Below are 26,374 nucleotides of genomic sequence, written 5' to 3' on the forward strand. Positions count from 1 at the left end.
TTAATGGCTTTCTTTGCGAGTACAGCCACATTTCTATTAGTTAATTGAATATCTCTTTGAAAGCCTTGGTTTGTAAATATGAAATCATTTTGAATATTCACAGCCAGACTTAATGACCTTTGACGGAAAGAAATTCTTCTTGTTACAATTGAAAATGTGGGTTCATAAGGTGTGGCAACACAGCTGCTCAATTGGATACACCGTGTGTTGACGTTTAGGTAGATGGTGCTATGCAACTGACTTTATATTATAACACTTCTATTTATGTTATGATGAGAAAATGTTGCATCACCCTGTTGACTTAAAATAATTTTGGGCAATGAAGTGAAATTTTGAAGTTCAACATGTTATTTTGTAAGGTCCCTGACACCAGACCAATGATGTTGGGGCCGTCGGCTAGCGTCTGTGGCTATAGTTTTTGCAGTGTATCCCGCACCCTCTGCACCAGCTGGACCTTGTCTGTTGTGTTTCGGCCATCCAAGCATGCTGATTCAGTAGGGGAGTTTGCACTCACTGCAGTCAATGCACTTATTCAGCTAGAAGAAAATAAGTGCACAAGTGCCCTGTACTATTTATGATTTCACCCATTTAGTGTAGTATCTTGTGTTTGTGGTGTGTTTAGGTGCAACTTTTTGGCTGAGGCAAAGCAACAGGCGGTTTTTTCTGCCAGTACTAATTTCTCTTGGGACCACACTGGCTGCTGTTCAGCAAAATTAAATAGTAATGAATTACATTTCTGTTGCCTGAACATTCATTTTGTCTTTAGTTATTCACTGTCCACTACAAATCGAATGACTCATTTAGACAACTTTACATTCAAAATGTCCCATTGTTCCATCTTCTAATGTTTTGCTCAAGCCAGTAAATGTTCACCTATGAATCAAACAAAAAGGCTGTGTCTATGACTTTCCACTTCATCCTGTTGACAATCACAATGTATGACAGTCTTATTTGTGTCTGTGCTCTCTTGTAGCTTTGAGTGTGACTGTGATGGGACTGGTTTTGTTGGCGACCACTGTGACAAGGAAATTCTCGAATGTGCTTCTGACCCCTGCCAGCATGGAGCGACTTGTTTGGAAGGGATCAATCAGTACACATGCCACTGCTGGCAAGGTACCCCATCACTCTAGGCACCAACTCTACACCTGTTAAACTACTTTTCAAACATCGCAGCAGTCACATATAAACCTGCAACTCAGTATACGTTAACATAATGTGTAATACAACCATTGAACTTAACATGATATAAACAGCATAAACAACTCTTTGACATTCAGTATTTTGTCACCAGTGTCTCTGCTTGATCATTAAATTGAAATCATAATGAAAATGAGTGTTGTAATGTTTACGGAAAACAAAAAAACCTAGAACTTGCACACATGAAAGGGTCATCAGGGTGGAGATTTCCCACGCATAAATCAAAGCAAACAAAAGGAGTTAGATGATGTGACCCTTGACTTTAGAGGCCAAGACAAGGGGCTAAAGATCAACAGCTGTGCTCCACAAAACTATTTATGGTAGAGCTTATAAAAACAGCTGTGTGCTACTATTTAAATGTTTCAGGGCTATGATGAATTATGAAGAGTAATGCATAAGCACTTTACTACAGAGGGAGATGCCGACGTCAGCAGCATTTTTGTGAGAGTGTGTGTGTGTGTGTGTGTGTGTGTGTGTATATTTGTGTATATGTGTGTGTGCATTTCCTAAAAGTACCCCGTCTAGATTTCAAAGGTGGATTGAAAGACTGAAATTATACTTACTCTGTAGTTATTCCCTTTGTTCATACTGTCTATGAGCAATTGTGATTGTCCTTGTTGGTGTCATCAACTGTTTTCACCAGCCAGATCCTGCTTAAAAAGTCACTAAATTACATTGCATGCCAATTCGCATATCGGTGACGTTATAAACTTAAGTGAATTGAGATAGCTTGAAAGGGCCAATTCACCTGGAAATCGTGGCTACATATTTTTCCTTCATACCTGTTGTGCTATATATTATTCTAGATTGTTTTGGTGTGATTGGCTGAGTTGGAGATTTCAGCCATAGAGATGTCTGCCTTCTCTCTTATATATATAATGGAACTAGATGGCACTTGGCTTGTGGTGCTCAAAGTGTCAAAACAATACATTACAGACAAAAACAATACAGACCGAGTTGTGAGCACTTTCATGAAGGAACTATTTTCTCTCTGTATCGCGGCATTGAAGGACATGTGCATCTACTAATGGAGATGCGAGCTAATTAAGCTAGCTAAACAAGCAAATGTTACAGTTCAGGCGAGGAGGATGGTGTCAATGTTTACATCCTGCACTGTCATAAGCAGGAGCCTCTTGTCTTTTCTGGGGATTCGGTCGGCAGGTGTAGTGCGGTTCAAAGAAAATAGTTCCGACATGAAACTGCTCATGATAAGGTCTATGGATTATCTTGAGTAACTGGGTCATCGAGTCCATCTAGCTCCATTATAAAGCAGAGCAGGCAGACATCTCTTTGATCGAGACCTCCAAAACTCTGTAACTCCCAACAAAATAAGATTTTGATAAATAGCGCTACAGGTAAAGGGAAAGTAATATTATTTTTCATTGCAATAATGCAAAAATGCAGTTGTCTGAAATAGTCAAATTAAGTTGGACTCTTACCCATAAAACTTCATTTTTCAGCTTGCTTTATTCAGGTAAAATATCCCCTGTTGACTTGAACGTTTCTTGGCAATGAGGACAGCCGAGGTGTTAATGCAGCTCGTGTTCATTTGCCACAAACAGCCTATGCAGCCAACAGAGCAGACAGTAGTTTGACCTAGCTATCAGATGTATAGTATGTGGGGCATGTGTTGGTGTATATTTGTGGAAGATAGGATGGGATCAACGTATTTATGGGCCTGTAAGTGTTGTATGAAGACAGACTTTTAAAAAATATGAGCCTTTGGCATGTCTGTGTGTCTGTCCAGGTTATGATGGAGAGAACTGCCAAGTGGATATAGATGAGTGTGAGCAGAATCCCTGTGAGAATGGTGGCCATTGTTTCCAACGCTCAGATATCCTGAACTATGGGATGCTGCCTGAACTCAGCAATGCAAATTTCAGCTATGAAGAGGCAGCTGGCTTCATCTGCCACTGTCTGCCAGGATTCACTGGTGAGTCACAACAAAAGCCCTTTAGTTACTTGGTACTGTATGATACCTCATTAGATCATCATGAAGCAATGAGGATGTATTTATGAATCTCATAAATATGTTCTGTTTGTAGGAGACAACTGCTCAGTCAATGTGGATGAGTGTGAGTCTGCACCCTGCCAGCATGGAGGAAGCTGTCAGGATCTGGTCAACTCTTATGAATGTGTGTGTCCAGACGGATTCACAGGTAGGAGAAACCTCTTATCTGCTTCTCTTATCTCCTAACAAAACCAAACTGAGCTGCTCTCCTCCAGAGGCACCCCACAGGGTTGTGTCCTGTCCCTGTTACTTTTCATTCACACTGACAGACTTAGATTTAGATTAAGATTTAGGGCGTTTAGCAGACGCTTTTGTCCAAAGCGACTTACATTAAGTACATTTGTCACAAGAAAGAAACCACAACATATCACTGTTGATAAAGTAAGAATGAAAAAATAGAGAGGGAGTCATGCGAAACGGGGTCGAGGTGAAGTCTGAACAAGTGAGTATTGAGTCTTTTGCAAAAAATGGTGAGTGACCCTGCAGATGACTATATTATTTAAATATATGACTATAATATAGGATTAGGCTAGCTGGTAATGCTGGAGTGGTGAGCAGCAGCCTTTCTTGTTTTTAGTTGAGAAATCATCATGACAGCACTGTTCATTTTGGCAAACCCAGACTGTACTCTTTAAAGGGTGACTCCACCAATTTTAAAGTGTGATTACAAGTCTTGGGGAGTATTAGTGCATATTTAAAAAAGTAGTATAAAGCTAGTTTTCAACAAACTTTCAACACAGTTTTGTTGAAATGGCATTTGCTTTAATTCTTAGTCAATCAACAACAATCTCTTGAATCAAAAAATATTAGAAACTGTCTTCTTCCAACGCTGTATCTTATTATGTTCTTGGTTATTTGAACATATTAGATTACACGTTATTAAATTCCTTTGCCCTGTGTCACAACCAGATATTTTTTTACAGTATTAGGGAACAGTAATTATTGTATTTGGACTTAAAAGTTTTCTGTCATTGTTTTTGGGCTACCTCACTGCAAGAACAACTTCCCTGTGAGGGACAAGAAAGATGTTAATAGAAGTGAATATTATGTCCTCAGTGGAAGCTAGACAGATAACCTTCATGCCAGGTCTCAGTATTTCAGTGGCCAAACAATAAAGAGTTAATCCTTCTCCTGCTGACAATTCCTAATTGCCAGCCAAGGTATTAATTCCTCATTAGAGGAGATTTGTCACTGCATCACTCAAAAGGAGGGACTGCACCAAAAGCTTGACCTCGAAATGCACAATCTGGACTTGGAACTGAGGAATTCAGCCAAAAGCTCTCAGTAACAAAATGAGAGGCTAATTTTCTAACAGTATCAGGGCCCCACCATGTGGAAGCCTCAGCAGAGCAGAGGATAGGAGGGGATGAGAGGGCATATGGTATTGAGAAGCATAGCAGAAAACAACAAAGTCAATAAAAGGTGCCATATGTCATGTGTCCAGCGTGGGCATTAAATGGGGGTCCTCTAAGAAAATTGTCAGGGGGGAGGGGAGATTACAGCAAAGCTGCTTAGAGGCCTAATTAAAGGCTGATGAAAAAAGAAGAGATATAAGATACAATACATTCTGAGCAGCGCAAGGTCCTTTTCCCAAATCCAAAATAAATAGAGGAAAATATGGCTCAAAAATAATATCCTGTTAACTTAAGAGGTTGACTTTCCAGGTGCATGAGGTGGGTGTCACTGTATAAAGATATACTGTGGGTAAACCATCTCATGCCCCCCTCATTGCCTGCTTATGGATTTAAAGTTTGAAGGCTGCTGAATGACATTTTACATAACAAATGTCTTGGTTAAGTTTGGCCATACAGTATACAATATGCAGTCCTATGAACACATTTCTTCACATCGTGGTTTTCTCTGGTTTGCTCATCATATCAGCAAGATCAGATCATGTGATAAAAACAAAAATAAAAAAATAGCATGATACATATACTGTGGGAATTGCCATTATGGAAGAAGATTCATGTCAGAGATGATGTGAAGAACGGCAGACTAAAACAATTCTTAAATATAGTTATATTTTGAACATTAATATAGCAGCAAACAACTGTTTGCTATGTAAATATATAGTGGAGTAATTGTGTCCTGAACAGAGTAAAGTCACATTCCTTCTGTGTGTGATGTGTGACCCATGTGTGCATGTTTGTGTGTTAGTTCCTCTCTGTCCAACCCATGTCCGTTTTCAACCTGATGGCTTGGTAAGAAATGTTCTTATATCACAAGTAAACAGCTGTTTTTGAACATAATCTTCATCCTTATCTGATCAGAACTGCCTAATTTGACAGCTTGAGCTGATTTTTATGAGCAGTATGTGTTCAGAGGTTGCTATCTTTCTATTTTTCCAGCTTATTAAGAAAACAAGGTGCACATTTGTTATGGTCGAGACACTGATGTTCTAGTGTGATATCTAGTGAGTGATTGTGATATATCTCTTCTTATATTTCAAGAATAAATGTGGGAATTGTTAGACTGAAGTAAATCCTCTTATTTGAATTGAATAGGGACATATAATTCAGACGTAACATTAATTTGACGAGTTAAAGTTTGGTTTTAAAAAAATGCAGACAGCAAGGTCAGTCAAAACATGTATTCAATTGACGGTAACTTATCATTTGTAAGCTAGGTCAAAATTCAGAGAGTCTGTGACTTCAGATGATGTTAAATTCTAAGACTGTCAGAAGTCCCACCTAAATCTGAGACTTTTCCAACTTTCATTGCAAAAATTACTCATTATAATTATCAACTAGCATAAGTCTAGAAAGGATGATGCATCACTTCTGGTCCGATCAGGTCTAAGAGTTTTTTTCCACTTTTTATGACTGATCTATTTTGTACTGCCACTCAGGCAGGGACTGTGAGCGATCAACAACTGTTTCAGCCTGTTCCCAACCCACATGCAGACACATCTGCGCTTTTCTAGTTTGCATTTTTACATTAAAAAAACATACTAAGGTTGACTGCAAACCATGGCTTATTGAGGTCAGTTACTATTTAGATTTTCCCCTCATAACTTCAAGAATAATTTCAGAAAAAAAGTCATGATTTTTTATAACAAAGCATATGTTAACTATATATAAATATATATATACATATATATATATATATATGTATATACATATATATATATATATATATATATATATATATATATATATAAAATAACAGATCTAATGAAATATAATCAGACAGAGTGGTGGATGAAACTCCACACCAATGGTGGAGTTAAATGCTCAGATTAAGAAAGAGTCAATGTGGGCTCCATGTATTGGTCCAGCGTTGTTCAGGTTCCGCCCACCTTGAACCTGCAGCACCTCCTGCAGGTTCATCCTAGAACCTCCTGCCGCTAACGGGCATCCACTGGCCAGCTCGTGGAGTGGGGAGGGGACTGCAGCACTGCATTCCTCCTGTCAAACACTGACAGGAGCCAGCTGGAGGCTTACCGCTCTGCTAGGGCTGAGCTACAGGCAGGATAGGAGAGATGGTTCTGAGGGAGGGAAGGGAGGGATTCTAGGTGGAATGGAGGAGGAAGAAAGAGAGGGAGGAAAAGAAGAGGTAGGCAGGGCTATTAGTAATCGCTCCTGCCTGTCTGCCTGGTACAGAGTGGAGGAGTGGAGGTGCTTCTGCTTTGTAAGCTAAACAGAGAGAGAGAGAGAGAGAGAGAGAGAGAGAGAGAGAGAGAGAGAGAGAGAGAGAGAGAGGAGGGGGGACCTGGTTGTGTTACTTCTGTCATCCAGCAGTGTGAGGAGTGTGTTAGCTGTTGTCTCAGTGGATCATGGGGGGAAGCAGGTTGATGCTGCTGCTGCTGTGCTGCTGCTGTGGGCCCTGGTGGCTGACAGGTACATTTTAATGCTACATTAACGAAGAGGAAAGTTGAGTGCTTGTATATGAGGGTGGAGTCTTAGCATGTGAGGATGAACAGCTTTAGGGTTCCTTGGGTGTAGAGTATTTTAAAGGACTATGTTAATGCAAGTTGACTGCGGCTGCCAGGGCTTATTGTTGAATGCGGTTTGATGAGGCGCGTCTGACCGCTGAAACCAAGCAGTCTTTGATTCTGTGTGTCTGTGAGTGTTTGTGACAAATTTGTCTGACAAGAAATATTCCAATCTGTAGCTGAACTAATCAGTATGCCAGACACTGGTTTAATTGTGTTAAGGAGATTTAATTCACCTGTATTTGCAAAATGATTGGCCATTTCCTCCAGTCATTTCCTCATCTGCAAACAACACTGACAGAAGAAAATCATACCATGCGTCAACCAAGCCTGCCTATTCATCTGTATGCATGCATACTGAGCTCTGTAATTAAGTAATTTACTGTAGTCTGACTTTCCATGTTCCAAGCCCCAATCCCATTGATGTCTGTCTGATTAACCAGATTTGTGATTTCATTGTTAGATTTAATATGACTTCCACTGTGATCCATGTGAAGGATATAGTATGCTGAGGAGCTGAATCAGTATTAAACGTGCATGTCTTTACTTACAGGCATACGATGTGAGGTGGACATTAACGAGTGTGACAGCAATCCCTGCAAGAATGGTGCCACGTGTGAAGACGCTGCCAACTCTTATAGGTGTCACTGCCCTGTGTCAAAGCCAGACCAGGAACCCTGGGGTGGGCCCAACTGTGAAGTCCGCCTGGTTGGTTGCCAACAGCACCAGTGTCAACATGGAGCAGGTTGTGTCCCTGTGCTGACTGATGATGGAGAGCACAGCTACACCTGCCAGTGTCTGCCTGGCTGGACCGGAGAACGCTGCAATACCTCCACTACATTCTCCTTCAACATAGAGGGCTATGTCCACATGCAGCTGCCTATTTCTGAAAACAGGACAAAACGAGAGACTAAAGACCACAACCACGGGCTTCACATGCAGCTCCGATTCAAGAGCACTTTGCCCAACATGGTGCTCTACTACCGGGGAACTATGGAGCACTTTTTCTCCCTGGAGCTTGTCGAAGGCTCTGTTCAGGCCCGGGTGAAGTCAGGAAAGGTTCTGCAGGTCATTTACCCTGGTCCAGTCAATGATGGAGAATGGCAACAGGTCACTGTGACCATGGATGAGAGGTTGGTTCTGGCTGTAAAAGGACCTGGCTGTGAGGAAGAGTGCCAAGTGAAGAATGAGGGTTACAACCATCTAATCTTCCTGCAGCCCAGCTTCTTTCATCAGCTTTATGTTGGAGGGGCACCACAAGAATATTTAGCCAGTACATCCAGCGGAAGGGGGTTCATTGGCTGCATGGAAGACCTTGAAGTTGACCATAAGCTGCTTCTGCCTCAGGACCTCATCAGAGAGGAGAACAAGGGCTTGGAAATGGGTTGCAGCAAAAAGAACTGGTGCGAGGGTGACCCCTGCATGCAGCGTGGGCAGTGTGTGGACATGTGGGTTCGTGCCAGCTGTATGTGTTATCGCCCCTACTATGGAGAACACTGTGGAAAAGGTGAGACTGCTCACAGTGTACCTTCACATTTGAAGCAATATCAGTTCTGATACCGGTACCTTGAATTTGATACCTGTACCCAATCTTCCCTTTTGTTGGTTCTCTATTTTCTCTGCAATAACAAAAAAGGTTATTTCAGTTCTGACCAGTTAATTGATTTACATGTAGAGTCAATATTTCATGAGTCATATTTGCAAATATAAGGACACAATGTGTTTTATTTTAAGTACATGAATTAAAACGGATCATTGCTAAATGTACTGTTATCGCTGTTGCAGTGCTAACCAGTACTAGCACATTAATGGGAATTCCCATATTCCAATTACAGGGCTGCCAATTTTCACGAAAAGTTTGGAGTGAGATATTGGGGGAAGGAACCTCTGGTCGCTTGCAAAAAAGATGGGGCAAATTAAATCTAGGAATAAGTAATTCTCTTAAAACTAACTCACAGAACTCTTTTGCATGCATCACCGCACTTTGAAGGGCAAATGTTGACGCCAATACTGTGTCCACCCAGTGTGCAGACATGGGACACGCGTCTGCGGTCCAAATGTCAGTAGTAAAGCTGATTGCCTGTCTTACAGCCTACATGAAATGTATTCCCTCACTGTCTCATAAAGTTTGGGGGGAGCAGTTTTGTTGTGCTCTTTTGTGTGATGCTTCTTCAAATGCTTTATAAGGTTGCTGGTGTTGAAATTGGCAACACTTGTGCCACCCCTCCAAATTACAACCGTGCATACTGAAAATGTCAATGTTTTCCTGGTAGGGGTTTTCCAGAGTAACATGTTGCCAAAAAGCTGACATGTTGCTAGGTCCGCCTGACTCACAAAAAATCAACTTTTTCTTCGCCGTTCTGAAAACAATAGTTGCCAAAAGCAGCGCAGCACAACTTCCTCTGTTGGCTTTTAGCGCTGTGAATAAGAACTGAATTCCAGTGTGTTACGTTAAGGAGAGCCAACGGAGCTAACTGGGAAGAAGCATGGTCCCGTTTCTAAATTACATGGTATCGGATCGGTGCAAAGACGCACGTACTGACTGATACCGATACCTGCATTTTTGTTAGTTGGGCAGCATTTTCAATACTGGTATCGAAATCTGAACAACTCTAGTTGTGAGATCATTATTTGGTCCATCTTAACCATCGGTATTTGCTCATTTTCTCGCTCACCTTCATGCTAGCTACTCTGCCTGCCCTGTTGGCCTTCTCGTGCTCTCTCCATCTCTGTTATTACTCTGAATATACCAGTGAACATGCAAGAAATATTATCAGTAAATTAGTACCATTACCCAGAATGAAAGCAGGTCTTTCTGCTTCTTCCCTGACATCTTTGAAATGGATATATAAAAAATAGAATGTTGCTGAATGGGCTAAGCACTCATCACATCGAATAAGGCATACTGTAATATTTCCTTGTAGACAGTATGCAGTTCACATACTATTGGTTTCATACCAATATTTCAGATATATTGAATATTACTATTTTAATTAACTAAGCAGCATGTTGGTGAGGAATTCTGGATGCCGCCAGTACATTTTGAGGTGACATCTCACTCACTATAACGTTACTGTAAAGATGTGCTCTCAGGTACCACATTCTGGCATTGATTGTTTAGTACCCAACTCTATTGGTAGGTAGCTTTAAAGCACAATTTATAAACCACTGAAAAGATTAAATTGTGGCCAGTGATTAGTGTTTCTCACTGTGGGAGTCTCCAAGACTATGTGTAGGAGTACTGTTCTCATGATTCTCTAGTAGGTGGGCTACTTAGAGAACCACACATTTTTGTATTCCAAACATAGTGATGGTCCTGTTTTTTGGTGAGGCCATGACAGAAGTGAATGAGTGAATACTAAACCCGCTCTTAACACTTGGTCTAACCTAAGCAGGATGTATCAAAGTCGGAGCATCTTTAACCCTTCCACAGAGTTAGTTCTTACTTCTGCTGGTGGCTACTAGCATGCAAAACTGCCATGTGTGGTTGATCAAATCAACATAAAAAAAACAAAACACATAATTATTCTTTCAGAATGCAGCAACAGTCACTATGCTAACCCAATTAGAAGGGTCTGGCTGCAGGCCCACCACCAGCACTAGGACCCATAGTGGAAAATAATATTATTGGGCCTCTTTATCAATAAATAACACTACCTGCCACTATTTTACATTACATTATATTACATTATATTGAATGAGTAAGATATCTTTTCACCCTCTTTCAAAGTGATTCCAGCTTCAATGTGCACAAAACATGAAGTTGTAAAATTACATTATGTTGATAATTTGTTCATTTCTAATTTGTAGGGGGGCCGGGGAACAACGATTGAGATTGTATTTCTCCAAGAAATCTGTGATGTCTGAACAGTTAGAGCGGCTGCACAATGCTCAGAGAGTTGTGAGTTCAGTACTCACTGTAAATAAATATTTCTAATTGCTTTTAAACACCTTTTATCATATACAACTTACAAATATCATAATTTAGGAGCTTGACTTAGAAACCAATTAAAAATGTCTCAATTGATACACTTGTTTATTATTGATAAGCATGACAAACCATATAGTAGTGTAAACGTGAAACCAAATATGATAATTCAGCATAATACTTATACAGTACAATTAGAGTGATGAAACATGATACAGTATATTAAATATACACTCAGCCGACTACTTTAGAAATTATGATCAATGCAATAGATGGTGTAACATAATTCACAGGTTTGTAAATGTTATTTATTGATAAGGAACCACATTAAACATGTGTAATGTAATGTACTATACAATAATATAGTGGAATAATATAATATAATATAATATAAGATGATATAATGTGATACGGTGTCACATAAGCATCAATTATTGATAAGGCAGCTTCATGTTACACAAGATTTTCCACTATTGGTCCTGGCTACCCCTCCTTCCTGTTAAATGCATTTCTTTCAAGAATGTATGCTAAAAAGTTGCCCTGTTCAAGCCCAACCTTAGGATAAATGATGTGTCTTGAAAATGTTCCTCCAGAGCCACACTGCCCATTGTAAAATCGTTTCAAAGTCTATTTTAACTCAAACCGTGTTCTTCTAAACCTTGACAGAGTTTTTTTGTCACCTAAACACCAAAAGAAATGGCAAATGATAAGTGACCTAAGTGAAAATCATAACAATATGTGTAATATAATATGAAACCCCAGATTCCTGAGTGAGAGTCCTGTATTTAATCCATTCAGCCAAAGTGGCTTACTCCAGGTATTGCATTCTTGGCTACTTTGTTAATTGAAATGATTAGAGAAATTAATTATAATGTTCCAGAAGCAACAACGACATGAGTCGCACAGCCATGATATCACAACAGTGTGATTGGTGTGGTGCAGTGATCGTCCTGGTGTATCAGTAATTCTGTTGTTCTAACACAGCCATGTCATGCCATGTGCACACATGCTACACCTATAATAGCAATACTTTATTTTGATGTCAGAAATGAAAAGATTTCTGATGTGAGATACACTTGTGCCAGTGTGAGGAAGTAAGATTGTGACAACATTTTGCTTCTTTCTCCTACCTCAGAGTACCCATCATGGACCTTTGGTCGAGAGAACACCACCAGCTATGCCGCCTTTAACATCTCAGAGACCCATGGAGAAAACTTCACAATCTCCTTTTCAATGCGCTCCCTTAAACACAACGGTCTGCTCCTGCAGCTCAGTCGAGAGGGAGCACCTTACCTGACAATCTACCTGAAGGAGGGTACTGTTGCTATTTACAGCCCCCACACCACCCTGCTTTCTGAGGCCAAGTTCGTCACTGATGGTAACAATAATTTGGTAACTGTAAAGGTACACTATGGCCATGTGGTATTTCCCAAAGCAGGGAATAATCGTGCCTTAGGGAATGTGAGCGTAGAGGCAGGAGATGTGGCGTATGTCGGGGGGCTCCCTCCAGGCAAGAGTATGAACGCCTGGGGTGGAAACTTCAAGGGCTGCCTGCAGGACATCCGGCTGGACCACAAGCAACTGACCAGTGAGGATCATCCAGAGGGAGTCGAAGTTTACCAAGCAAGCACAGAGGAGAATGTGCTGCCAGGATGCCAAAGTGATGACACATGCAAGGTAAATACAACATCTGCTGTATGATCATCACTCTACCCAGCCAGATCAGACAGCCCATCCACATTATTTGAGAAAAATTGCATTTAAGACCAAAGTGATGGACTGACATATTAACCCACCATTTGGAAAAATGGTGGGTTAATATGATATACTTTTAGCATAAATATTTTGCCAGTGTTTGTCTAACACTGAGACCATGCTAATTGTTGTAGTGCCTTGTAGTGCTGTCTGTTAGCTACGCTGTACTGTATCTCCTCACCCTTATTAGCATTGATCTGGTTGTTAGTCCCTTTGAGCTGCAAGTTAACACTCAATCCTCTCTGCTGCTTTTACCTCTGCGGTTGCATCAGGTGAGAGATTGTACAAGTGATCATCTAATCCATCCATCTGTGTTTGTCTTGCAAAGGATGAGCCCTGTTTCAATGATGGACAGTGTCAGGTCACCTGGAATGACTTCAAGTGCGACTGTCCTATTAACTACTCAGGGCGTCTGTGCGAGATTCGTTTGTGGTGTGTCGACAACCCTTGTTTTGACGGAGTACGCTGTGTGGACTTACAGGATGGTTATGAGTGTAAGTAATCCTTTGACAGTAATTCTCACTCTCTTTATCAAGGCAGGGTAAGTCAGGTTAAGGTTGTTTGTTTAGCGCTTAATTTCTTAATTTGATTAACAGTCTGGAAGGATTTCTGTAGAGCCATTTAACATTAGATGGTATGGACAACTTGCCAAACCTTGACTCCCACTGACACCGAAGGAAAAACTTCTGAGTGCAAGAGAGGGAGGAAACTCCATGACCTCAACAGTCTGACTGAGAGATGTGTAAGAAGTAAGATTATCCTACAATAGACTAAAACACAGAAACAGCAAATATATAGATATTGTGTCTGATGAAATTAAATGGGAACAGGAAGCAATATGATACTGACAGCACAAGCCATAAAACAGAGGCTGCCAATAATGGTTACCATGCTTCATTTGTTTACAGTTATTGCCTCAAGGTAGCACAATTAAAGGGGCCCACCACTGATTTTTAGGAATGAAAATGTGTTTCCTTATCCCTTATTCCAGTAACTATAATCAATCAGTATAATTGATTTCCATGCATGACTGCAGTAGGATTTGAGCTCCTGGCTGTGTTAGCAGAAGGTGTTCTGCTTAATAGTTTAGGAGGTGTTCATATAATTTTTAAACATTCCTATTTAAACTATAGCATTTAACATTGCACTCCCATAAGGTTTGAGGAAACAGATTGGGAGGTGGTTGGATGGGTCATACACAGGACATTCCCCCATGACATCATCTGGGTAAATTTCTCCTTCTGAGCCACAAGAGACATCATAAAAATATTTTCACAGACTGAGTCATACTGACAATCATGAGCAAATTCATTTGTGTATAAAATAGATGGAATGCCCCTTAAATTGTAATGTCTCAATATAAGTACTGTAAACAAAAGATATATAGCCAGATTGACCAATAGCCAACACATGGCACAAGTGTCAGGTAGATGGGAGCCATTCTCACTGCTGATTTATTTATCTATGTTCTATTGGGTGTGCCAATCCAGCTGTGGGTGTATAATGAATATCCTAACACTGTTTATCCTTGACTAATATATATACTAATAGTGACATTCACCTGGCAAATATATATTTTTTAATGGTATTTGGAGAACCTCTGGATAGGATACCTAAACTGAGTCTGCAAAATAAATTGCAATAAAAGCAAGATGAATACAATTATTGCGTATGCAATTCAGATTTAATGGGAGTTCTACATTAAAACTGTAAATTCTTTAAAGCAAGCATACCGAATCACATATTTGAACCTTAGACCAAGGATTGGGCCTACTTCAGAGACAGCAGATCAGTTTGTGATTTTCCAATTAATACATTGATCTTATAAATTAACAATACTCTTAGTTTTGAATCAGCATGATATAGCACAATTCTGTCTTTCAGTGACTACTCACACGATCTTTTGCTCCCACAGGTTTATCTGAAGCCATTTTTCAGGACAACGCTCTGCTGTATGCAGCCAACAGCTCTCTGCTGAACCCTGTAACCAACATCACCATGGATATAAGGACACGAGACGCAAATGGAATCTTGTTGCGGGCTGCCAGCAAAGCTGAGGTCTTCTGTGTAGGCCTGCTCAACTCCACCTTGCTGGTCAAACTGGACAGCGGGGTGAGTGCAGAGCTGCTGGCCTTCACAAGTGACAGGATCATAGCGGACGGAGCGTGGCATCAAATTCAGCTGTCAATGGTTGATCCCACACAGTTATTGTCCCGCTGGCGCCTCACCGTGGATGGGCAGAGAGTTGGCGGCAGCTTTGGCGTTGGAGGCAACCTCAACTTCCTGAATGACACTAAAATCTTGCTGGCTGAAAAATACACTGGATGTGTAGGAGAGGTAAGAGTGGGTGGAATCTACCTTCCACTCATAAGACTACCAGATGCCCCTCAGACAAGCCAGTTTTTCAGACTGGGTGGGCATGAGCCAACCATAGGCTGCAAAGGAACACCGATTTGCGATTCTGAGCCCTGTCTCAACCTGGGTGTATGTCAGGACCAGTTCAATGAATTTAACTGCAGCTGCAGTACAGGATGGGAGGGCAAGCTGTGTGAGACAGAGATAAACGAGTGTTCTTCAGGTCCCTGTTTGTACGGTACATGTAAAGACCTACTGGCAGACTACCAGTGTAGCTGTGATCCTGGATACACAGGGAAAGACTGTCAAGAGGAGGTGGATAACTGCCTGGAGTTCAACTGTGTGAATGGAGGAACCTGCATGGAGACAGCGGGAACACACACATGTTTATGTCCTCCTGGTTACATCGGCAAGCGCTGTCAGTGAGTACAGACTGTTTATCTACAGCACATCTTAAGCATTTACCTATTGCTCATATTCCTGACTAATATCATGAGTGATCTGACTGGGTGGCAGTGTAATTACATCACTGTAGGTTGAAAGCTGCTTTTCTATGTTTTGTGTAGACATGTTAGTGATCAAACCTGTATATAAAAGCTCTGTGCATAGTGCCAGGATGATACCAATCAAATGTTTTGGCATGTGTTTGGGAGCCACACACAGTGTGTTTTAGAGCTAATTTTAATTTAGTGTGTCTGTCTGTACTGGTGTTTGAGAGAGACACCAGCACCTTGCCACAGTCACTATTATTACTGTAGTCAACATAAAGTGCATAGATAGGCTCAGTTTGCAGTATAATAGTTAGTTACTGAAATGATGTTGTTTGCTGCCACAATAGAGAAGTTTAAAGTCCCTGTTCATGCAGCTTATAGCATCTTCCTGCATTCTTCACAGCAGAGTTGGTCTGCAGTCTGAAAGTAATGGGGCTTTTCATATGCATGTGTTGGCTCGGCCTGTCTCGATAGGATTAATCTGCCACTGATTGGTTGGCTTTGTTGGTTGTCTTCTATGTTTACTCAGTAGCTCATTGTTACTAGAGTGATAGTGTCTGCCTGCGGTGCATGAGCTGTAGTCAGCTTCTCTCATGGTCTTCTGTTGATCCTGTCCAGGTCTCGCATCTGGAACCGCTTTTCACTGTCAGAGTGTCTGAACTTGTTTGGTAGAGTGGACTTCACTGGACTGCTGCTCCGCCACCCGGCCTGTCCGCTCTTCCACACAAGCCCAGAGACACTGCAGCTAGAACAGCCAGTTGTGAGCCATGGTTGCCCCGGTAAACACCCCACCTCTCTGACAGTGAAGAGTGGCTCCAGATGAGTGACCCAGACAGGAGCAGCAGAGGACTGGGAGGGAGACCTGCAGACATGAGCTACTGTGTGTATTAAAAGTTTGAATCAAGCACAGAATTCTACCAATAAAGCCAACCAATTCAGCAGGAGCCCGAGGAATGAACCCATGTCAAAATCGAATGTGTCACAGTATTTTCCTGATCAGGCATCTGACAGAGGGTTTATTGTTATTGTTCATATCATAACACAGCAGTGATGTGGAAATTAATAATATGAATAATAATGATTTTATTTATATAGCAACTTTCATGCAAATATGCTGCCCAAAGTGCTTAACAAAGACAGTATAAAAGAATACACAATAATAAAAAAAAATGTAGAATTGACAGGGGAAAACTAACAGCAATTGCAATAAATTAGTGAAAAGCAAGTTGACAAACAAACAAATAATAATAATGATTATAATGATTATAATAATTAAAATAATTATGATAATAATAATAATAATAATAATAATAATGATAATAATGATAATAATAATGATAATAATAATAATAATAATAATAATAATAATAATGACAATAATGCCAGAGTTCACAGTTCTAAGATCCAAGGGGAGGCGGCCCAGAATTTAGGGCCATGATGACAGAAAGCATCTTAACCTGATTTTTGTGGCATATTCTTCACCAAATAAATTAGATGATGTTGAATAGATGCTGAAAAAAAATAATGAAATATTAGAAAAGAAAAAAAGTTTTTATATTTATTTTGAGTAAATTAATTTTCATATTAAAGCCCCTGTACGGAGTTTTTAACTGGATATGCAAAAGTCTCTGGTTTCTGCTGATGTGTCTCTGTTACCTACAACAGCAAATGAGCCCATCAGCGTGAAGATACGCTATTTCTAAGTAGTCTAATTCTATACCTCTGAAAGGCCTTGGTCGGGTCGGACCACTGACGAAACGATTTACGGCAGTCAGACCGGAACTGACGACATTCAGGATACGGCATAGCTGTTTTGTTGCTACGCTAGCCAGTGCTAACCGAGCTAAAACTTTTGTCATGGCTGATAATGAGACAAGAAAAGAAAAAGAATTCGAACCGAAGACCAACGAAAGGCCAAGAGGGAATCCTATCAAGCTAGGGCTAAACACGGATAAACATTGGCGATTCCTTCCAGAGATGGAGAGAGTTGCGGGGCTTGAAGGGAGGGTCGGATCCAGAATTCGCCCGATTCCTCCTAGACGGGTTTGTAAATTTTATTTCATTTATGAAATGTAATGCGGGACGTAGTTTACAGCAATACATGAATTTATGTTGTTACAACAAAGCTGGCTAACGTTACCACTAGATTAGCTCTAGATACTACACTCGTGAAAACGACAACAAACGTCTTAGATCACGCATCCATTTCAGCTGTGTGTATGCTTCAGCCCAGCCGACCTGCAACGATGCATGGGTAATATCCTCTGTCATTATAAATGTTTCAGTTTCTTACTTAGAACAAAACATCCATCACAGTCACTGTGACTTTGCTGTAACGCTAGCTCTGTAGCACCGTGGGTAATATATATAGCTGGGAAATTGCAGTGCAACAGCAGCATTACTTTGTTTCACCGGCGGCATATTATATTAAGTAGAAATACAAATAGACACATTACCTCGTCCATATGCACGCTGCAGATAGCTGCTAAAAAAAAAAAAAAAAAAAGTTTTCAAAGCAAGTCCCGTCGTCTTTCCAACATTTCCAAAACAAATCTACACGCGCCGGCCAGACAAACGTCTTCACGACAGTGGGCGCTAGAGCTCATGGGAAATGCAGTCTTCATTCCGGCAAAACACTACCGCTTTCGTCCAGCGGGGCCGCCAAAATCAACACTAAATGAAAAGTCTGTACAGGGGCTTTAATCACTGGTTTAAAAAATAATCCTTAGAGTAATTGTGCCAATATATTAATTATCTAATCTAAAAAAGAATCAATAGACTAACTGATGGAAAAATAATCCTCAACAACTTTATACCCACAGCCATGTTGGCATTTGTTATACCAAATAAACTGTTAGCTTATATCAGTATTAATGTTAATATTTTGATAACCCTGTGCAATCAGTGTGGGATGTGAAGTAAACCGAATAAGCGATTCTCAAGAAAAGCTGCAATGAGCATTGCTACTGGACCAAAAATCAAGCGAGGACATTTTAAACAGGCACTGCACTAATAATTACAAAATCATACCTTGCACAATAAGTATGTTTGTTTTTCCAACAGGTGGCGTTTCCCTCCAGTGGCATGTGATGCAAACACAGACTGTCTCAATGGAGGGGTCTGTATAGGAGGAGACTATGGGGGTAACTGCACCTGCAAGCCGGGATACACTGGTGCCAGGTGAGAGCAGCATGTTCCTCACCACACACCTGCTGTTCAGTACCCTGAAGTGTGTCTACTCTGAAGCATATCCAAGTGTAAAGGTCATGAATGCATGTGTGTGTAAGTGTGTTTGAGCAGCTGCTCTGTCAGACAGAGTTGTGTTAAGACCCTGCTGATGTGTTTCAGGTGTGAGACAGAGATAGACGAGTGCGAGTCCAACCCTTGTCTTAACGGTGCCACCTGTCTGGACAGACTCAACCACTTCCAGTGTGAGTGTATGCCGGGCTTCAGCGGCAGACTCTGTGAGAGCAATGTAAGTTTCTCTGGCACTGGCTTTGACTTAATTTACTTTCACAGCACATGTGCTAAATTAGAACCTGTATGTGACTGATGGGTTTGATATGTGGATGTCCTACATTCAGGTTTCCTTCAGCCGCAACATAAATGATGATTTAGAAACTAAAATGACACTTGCATACTGTACATGAAAAAAGATGTTTACTGTAAACACAATGAACAATAACATTACTATATCTCTATATTACTATCTATCTCAGCAATTTTTTAATATATATATGTACATATATATATATAAATTACTATAATATTACTATATATATATATATATATATATATATATATATATATATATATATATATATATATATATATATATATGTATATATATATATATATTATAGTAATTAGTAGTAGTAGTACCATAGTAATATTATTCAAACTTTGTTTCATATATATATATATATATGTATATATATATGTATATATATATATATATATATATATGTATATATATATATATATATATATATATATAGTAATATTATAGTAAGTATTGCATTTCATGGTGGTGTATCATAACCAGGTTGTAAGTAGAGCATCCAAATGCAAAAAGAAGAAACAGGAGCGAGCAAGAGAAAAAAAACGTAATGTAGTCAATTTATTGAAAACTGCATTTAAACTCAAACAGGCTTATTCATCAGCTGATCATAAGTTTAAGGGCATAGCCTTAAAAAGTCAAATCTGGCTTTCATGGCATTTTCTTCACACTGCCATGACCTCATGATGATAAAGACGAAAAGGCTTTCTGGCTTTCTCTGAACGTGGCAGGATTGTTGAGCTGCACAGGCAAAGCAACCCGCAATCGCTGCCGAGGTTGGACGCAGTAAGAGAGTCATTTTAAATTTCTTAACAGATCCTGAGGGTTATGGGACAAAAACATCAATTGGTAGACCCCAAAACATTTCACCAGGCTGAGCCGGAGGATCTGAAGGGCTTTCCGTGAAGACACAGGCTGATCCTCGACCCAAATTAAGGCCCTTACTGATGCTAACTGCAGCCCAAAGACCGTAAGACGGCATCTGCGAGAGAAGGCCTTAAAGAACAAAAAACGTCTTGAAAGACCACGTCTCCTCCCACACAACAAATTTGCACATTTGGACTTTTCAAGGGAGCACCAAACATGGGACAATGAAAGGTGGAAGAAAGTTTTTTTCTCTGACGAGAAAAAATGTAACCTGGGTGGTCCTGATGGCTTCCAACTTAACTGGCATGACAAGAAGCTCGCACTGGAGATGTTTTCTATGCGGCACAGAGGAGAAGGCTCCATCATGATCTGTGGTGCTTTTTCCTTCAATGGAACAATGGAGCTTCAGGTTGTGCAGGGGCGTCATAGCGGCTGGCTATGTGGAGATGTTGCAGCGGGCATCCCTCTTGAATGAGGGCCCTCGTCTGTGCGGTGATGGCTGGGTCTTTCAACAGGACAACGCTGCAGACGTCTTCCAGGAGAATAACATTGCTATTTTGGATCATCCTGCATGTTCTCCTGATCTAAATCACATTGAGAATGTCTGGGGATGGATGGGAAGGTTTACAAAAAAACGCACTTCAGTTCCAGACCGTGGATGCCCTTCATGAGGCCATCGTCACCACATGGAGCAACGTTCCCACCAGCCTCGTTGAAACACTTGCATCAAGCATGCCGAGTTTAAATACAGTGTTCGATAAATTGCCTACTTTATGTTTTTTGTCTCTTGCTCCTGTTTCTTGTTTTTGCATTTTGAAGCTCTACTTACAGCCTGGTTACAATCCACAACTGCAGAATGCAAATACTGTTTGTATGTATATATATTTATATGAAAATATTGTTACCGTGTGTGTGCATGCTAGTTTTGTTCACTATGTATGCATAATATTGTCTTTCAGAAAGAGGAGCACAGGGAGCGAATCCCCTGGCTGGTGGTGACCATTCCTCTGACAACCCTGTGTGTATTACTGGCCATCCTGGTGGTGTTTTTCCTCATTATGACAGCACGGAAGAAGCGTCAGTCAGAGGGCACGTACAGCCCCAGCTCTCAGGAGGTGGCTGGTGCTAGGTTGGAGATGGGCAGTGTCCTCAAAGTTCCCCCAGAGGAGAGGCTGATCTGAGGTCTAAAGCCCTGCCCCACAGCCTCACATCCAGTGGATGTATCTATCTAAAGGGCAGGTAGAACATATGCTCTGCAGTGTGGATGATTAATCAACGAGTGGTCCTCTACTTGTGAAAACTACTGACACTGAAGCCTCAGAGATGGACAGGTGAAGACCACAGGCTGCAAGAGAAAGTCTCCCTGTTGGGGGAGTGTATAGTCAAAGGATGCTCTGACCTGGATGTACATTGAAGTTGAGTTTTGAGGACAATCTTAAGCTTAAATCTCATGGAACCAGAATCATTTAAGGACCTCCCGTGCAAAGGAAAAGCTTAAAAGCCTGTGGATGTGAAGGAATGTATTCACATAGGCTGAAAATGACTGAAACTGAAATTCTCTTCATACAGTCATGTAAGGGCAATGAATTCATCATTTGTGGTTTAGTAAAGCAAAGCATTAAAAACTTCCTCTGTAGATTCCCCCGCTGATTCAGGTTTGCAAGTGAGAAAGATTCATGTGTCAAGGGACAAAAACACATTTGAACCAAATTCTGTCAAATTACACAATTTAATTAACAAACTGCACATTGTTATCAGTGAGTCATCATAGTAGTTATTACATTCTATATAAAAACGTTATTTTAGTTGTTCTTTGGAGAAAGACACTAAAAAGACACAAAGTGTTGGCAATGCTAATCCTGCATGACTTGACCTTACTGCAGTCAAGTGTTGAGTCACCTGATTTCCTTATAGCTCTCCTTCAACTGGAAATTTGTGATTTTAACTTTTTTTTGTCTTAGAAAATAGAAGCAGCAGTCGCAAAATCAATTGAAGAAGTAATTTGGATTCAAACCTCATGTGCTCCTTTGTTGAACCAGACATTTGTACGATACAACCTTGACACTGGTGACTTCAGGTACTTAATATTGTTCAAATAATTATGTTACGAGGGAAAAAGAGTCTTCTAAATCTGTGTCTGCAGATTTTCGTTACTCCATCCCTCTTTACTGCTGCAGTCTGTAATGTGAATTAAATGAGGCAAACACATAATATGATGAAGCATGAATTTAGAACACCCCCTTGAATGTGTGGACTACATCACTGCAGCCTCTGCAGGAGTCAAAAACTGTTGTGTTAATAACTGCTGTATTATGTTGTCTGTGTGCACTGTATGACTGAACAGGCTAACTGCTCTGTCCATTCTTCGTTACTGTGATAAGATGCTATGAGTGTCTTATCCGAGTCTTTGTGTTGCGTATAATGCAAAACTTAAAGTCACTGTATTTTAATTTTTAGTTATATTTTCAATATTTTCAACAGTATTTAATTGTAGAAATCTTATTGCTGCATTCCAAGGTGGACACACCAGTATTTATAGACATAAGAAATGGAACAAAAAGGAAAAAAGGGAGACTTGCAAAGAATGTCTAGCTAATCTAAAGGAATAATTCAACACCAAGGGCATAGGATTGGTCACAAATCAGTAGGGACACAACAGTTATTGGCTTTCTTTCCAAGAGTGAGATAAGGAGACAAACAGTCAGTAGTGGAGCTGGAATCAAAGAAAAAGTATTCAGTTTCACAATTCTGGATCTGATTTCTGGACCAAGCAAACAAGACACAATGTGTTAATTACTTATAGTATTTTGTCACGTTGGACAGAGCTAAGCTAACTGCTTTCAGTCCTTATTACAAACTATGTTAATCCCAGTTTCCAACTACAGTAACACACTGACATGGGACTATTTCCCATCTTCTTCAATGACTCTCAGAAGTCTTTTATTCTTTAAATGTTGAACTATCTGTTTAAGTTGTCACCAGTCACCATTTTACATACTATAGCCTTATATAGAGGCCGTTCTGGTTTCCCTCATGTGTGGTGGTTAATAGCAAGAGACATTTTTTTGATCCTGTTTGAATTGCGCCATGAATGAGACATATTGTGTTTGTCAATTTAAAAGATAATTTTGGAAGAAAGTTTGTTTTAAAGATAGTAAAATACTCTCAAGTTCTGTGTGTAAAGACTTCATCTTGCACAATATCAACACGTCCTCGTACCTAAACAACTGAACAGGTTTCTCCCAAAACCACATTCATCACCATTCTCAAACCAACATTACTGTTGCAGTGTACTGGACATTCTTTGTACTGTTGCTGTTTGCTAAGGTGTCGACACTAAAACTACTTGAGTGATTTAGGAAAACATTGCAGTTTGGGTTACAATCACTAGGATGCATCTGTAGTTCCATTACAAATGATGTACGCTTGTTACCTAAGGAACTTAGTTTACCTTATGTACATGACATAACTTCTCTATGGTAAAATAAAAGAACTCACCATTTACTTTTGGTTGTACACTGGACATATTAATAGAAGGAGCAAATCTGTCTGGCCAAAATGACAGCTGCAGTTTTGTGAACGGAGAGTTATTCAGCTCTGTGAGCTAGCTTATATGCAGAATCAGTTCTACACATTTACAGCTATGGGTTTTGGTGAGCGTTAAGCAGGACCAAGTCACCTCGGGACTGTTGGATGCTTAGTCTTTCTTATGATGTACTTTCACTGTCTTATATTTAATTCTGATCAGGCTGCCATAGACCCTTAAAGTTAAGTTAGTTAAGGATTCTTAGATTGTGATGTCACTGCACTCACATTTTTTATATCAGAAAATCCCACCCACTTGCCTTTCACTCTCTACTCACCAGTGCTGCTAACTTTATAAAACCACTTAACCAGGATGCTTTTAACTGAAGGTGCTGATGTAATGTGAATCCAGTTAATGCTCATGGCAACAGACAGCTTGTGAAAGTTAAGTGACATGCAAGTCACAGCTGAAAAAGAATTAGAGAGACACTGGTCATTATTATTGAATGTAGTAAGGAGTAATAAATGGGATTTAATCATCATGTTTTAGGTGCGTTTGGTACCAATGACCAATGGTACTTGTGTTAAACTTTCTAGAACGCAATTTGCATTGACTTCATTTCATCTGACCAATTAAACTGACACAGTCTTGCCCACGCATAGATTAGATACATTATATGGCCAAAAGTATGTGGATACCATATCTAGATCTGCAGCATACAATTGCATTTTAGACAATAGTGTGTTTCCAGGTTTGTGTTTTTCTTTTCCTGTTTCATTATTTAAATGCCCCAGGTGTGGATTAACATGAATGACCTGCACAGAACCCTAACCTCAACCCCATCCAACACCTTTGGGATGAACTGAAAAACTGACTGTGACCCAGACCCTGTCACCCAACATCTGTGTAGGACCATACTAATAATGTTGTGGCTGAATGCAAGTAACTGGAACAACAATGCTCAAAAGTCCACATTATTCTGGCCAAGAAGTTGTAGATATTATGAAGTGTTATGAAAGTGTAAGGAGTATAAGTATAGGAGTATAGGAGAATAACATATCGTCGGTGAGTGTCTGTGGCCCTAGTTGTTGCGGTTTGTCCTGCACTGTTGGCACTAGTAGTTCCTTGTCAGTGGCTTTTTGGTCAGCTGAGCACATTGAATAGGCAGCGGAGTCTGTCGATGAGATAAATCACTAATTGACTCTACAGTTTTGTGAAATAGTGCAGAAAAAGAAAGTGAAAGTACCCTGAGGCGAATAAGAAATAGAAAAATGGCTGTAATGTACACTGCATGCCGCTGCCTCTTCACTGAGTACTCAGTGTTGTTGTCATTCCTACTTGTTCCCTTTTGGGTTTAATAAAGATAAAAAGTTGTTCAACGCTCTTTTAAAATGACTGCAGGGAATGTACAGGTATATGTACATGATGAGATGACAGTATGTGCCTTCATGTTCTCCTGCATCCATAAAACACCTGTGGTCTGTTTTTATGCTACTTGTTCTGACAAACTGAAGCCTTCATGTAGTACTTGAAAGGAGAGGTCAGTGACAGAAACCTTACTCTGAGATGCAGCTCTGCTCGCATGTTCAAATGTTGTCAGAAGCACTGTGGTGGATGTACAGTCTTGTAAAGTGAAGGGACTTAAGACCAGAACATACACAGGACACATGAGTACCCCAGCTATGTAAAGAATGGTAGTGATTTTACACTGGAGTTGTTCTTCTAATGCTGTACCATGTACAGCACATTGTAGATCAGTACATGAGGAGTTCTACTCCAAAATATTATATATTCACTTTTGGCATTAATCAGCCCCTGGAGTTGTTTAAAGACTGGATTCTGTTTGTTTGTGTGTGATGCTAATGGGTCAACCCAGGATTTGTAATGTGATTTACACACTACACACACATTATATATTAAAATGTCTTCGCATTTGGTGTTTCATGTCTGCAAGTGATTTTCAAGTAGTTACTGTTTTCTGCAAGTGAATACCTCATTTTGGAATAAAACTCTTCATTTGGTACAAATGAACACTTGTTTATTTGAGAATGATTTTATGATTTGTATATAAAGTACGATGTATAGGCCTCTTTTGAATCCTAGTGGATATTTACACTGTAATTTTGAGAATATAGTAGAAAATGGCGCTTCACTTTGAATCAAAGTTGGTTGGAATGAAATGTGTCTTAAACAATGTTAAATAAAAAACTGGCTCACTGATTTTTCATATTTAAATGACAAGTATACAGAGAAGTAAAGTTCGCAACAAAACAGGAATGTGAAAGTCTTGGTGACACTATATTACTTCATTTCATAACTAGGGGTGTTATATGATGCTTAATGTGCAAATGACACTTATAAAGATGATATTTTTTAAGAAACTAAATAAGAAGCAAATTTGCAAAGATTTTCTATGCAACAATCAAAAAAACCCCCCCAAAAAAACAAAAACAAAGAAACAAAAAAAAAAACTCAGATCATCAAGGCTCGAGGAAATTGGTGATTGTACAACATTGTTTGGGGTTTTGCTGAACGTAAAGTGGGGTTCAAAAGTGTCAGACCATAAGTACCCTTATATTGTCCTGTAAACTTTGAAATAATCAGACAGTTCAAGGATTAAAAAGTAATTGAAGGTGTCAGAGGTCAAATTATTATTCTAAACAAAGATGGACTTTCTCCACATCATGCCCCAGCTCAAGGTTTCTAAGGGGGCAGTGCATGGAAATGTTCAACACTGTTCAGAAACTGGAT

At 40.0% G+C, this 26,374-nt stretch overlaps 1 protein-coding gene across 1 annotated transcript in view; it reads left to right on the forward strand.

Annotated features, from left to right (window-relative positions):
- crb2b (crumbs cell polarity complex component 2b) overlaps positions 1–25,843 on the forward strand; it is a 38,537-nt gene extending 12,694 nt beyond the window's left edge. The window contains exons 4-13 of the mRNA XM_030418111.1: positions 974–1,113; positions 2,945–3,130; positions 3,243–3,356; positions 7,696–8,649; positions 12,206–12,747; positions 13,154–13,319; positions 14,741–15,602; positions 18,735–18,851; positions 19,020–19,146; positions 21,057–25,843. Coding sequence (XP_030273971.1) covers positions 974–1,113; positions 2,945–3,130; positions 3,243–3,356; positions 7,696–8,649; positions 12,206–12,747; positions 13,154–13,319; positions 14,741–15,602; positions 18,735–18,851; positions 19,020–19,146; positions 21,057–21,278 — 3,430 coding nt within the window. The 3' untranslated portion in view covers positions 21,279–25,843. The remainder of the gene's footprint in view (positions 1–973; positions 1,114–2,944; positions 3,131–3,242; positions 3,357–7,695; positions 8,650–12,205; positions 12,748–13,153; positions 13,320–14,740; positions 15,603–18,734; positions 18,852–19,019; positions 19,147–21,056) is intronic.
- The last annotated feature ends 531 nt before the right edge of the window (positions 25,844–26,374 follow it).

Source organism: Sparus aurata, chromosome 5 (assembly GCF_900880675.1).
Source record: "Sparus aurata chromosome 5, fSpaAur1.1, whole genome shotgun sequence".
NCBI lineage: Eukaryota > Metazoa > Chordata > Actinopteri > Spariformes > Sparidae > Sparus > Sparus aurata.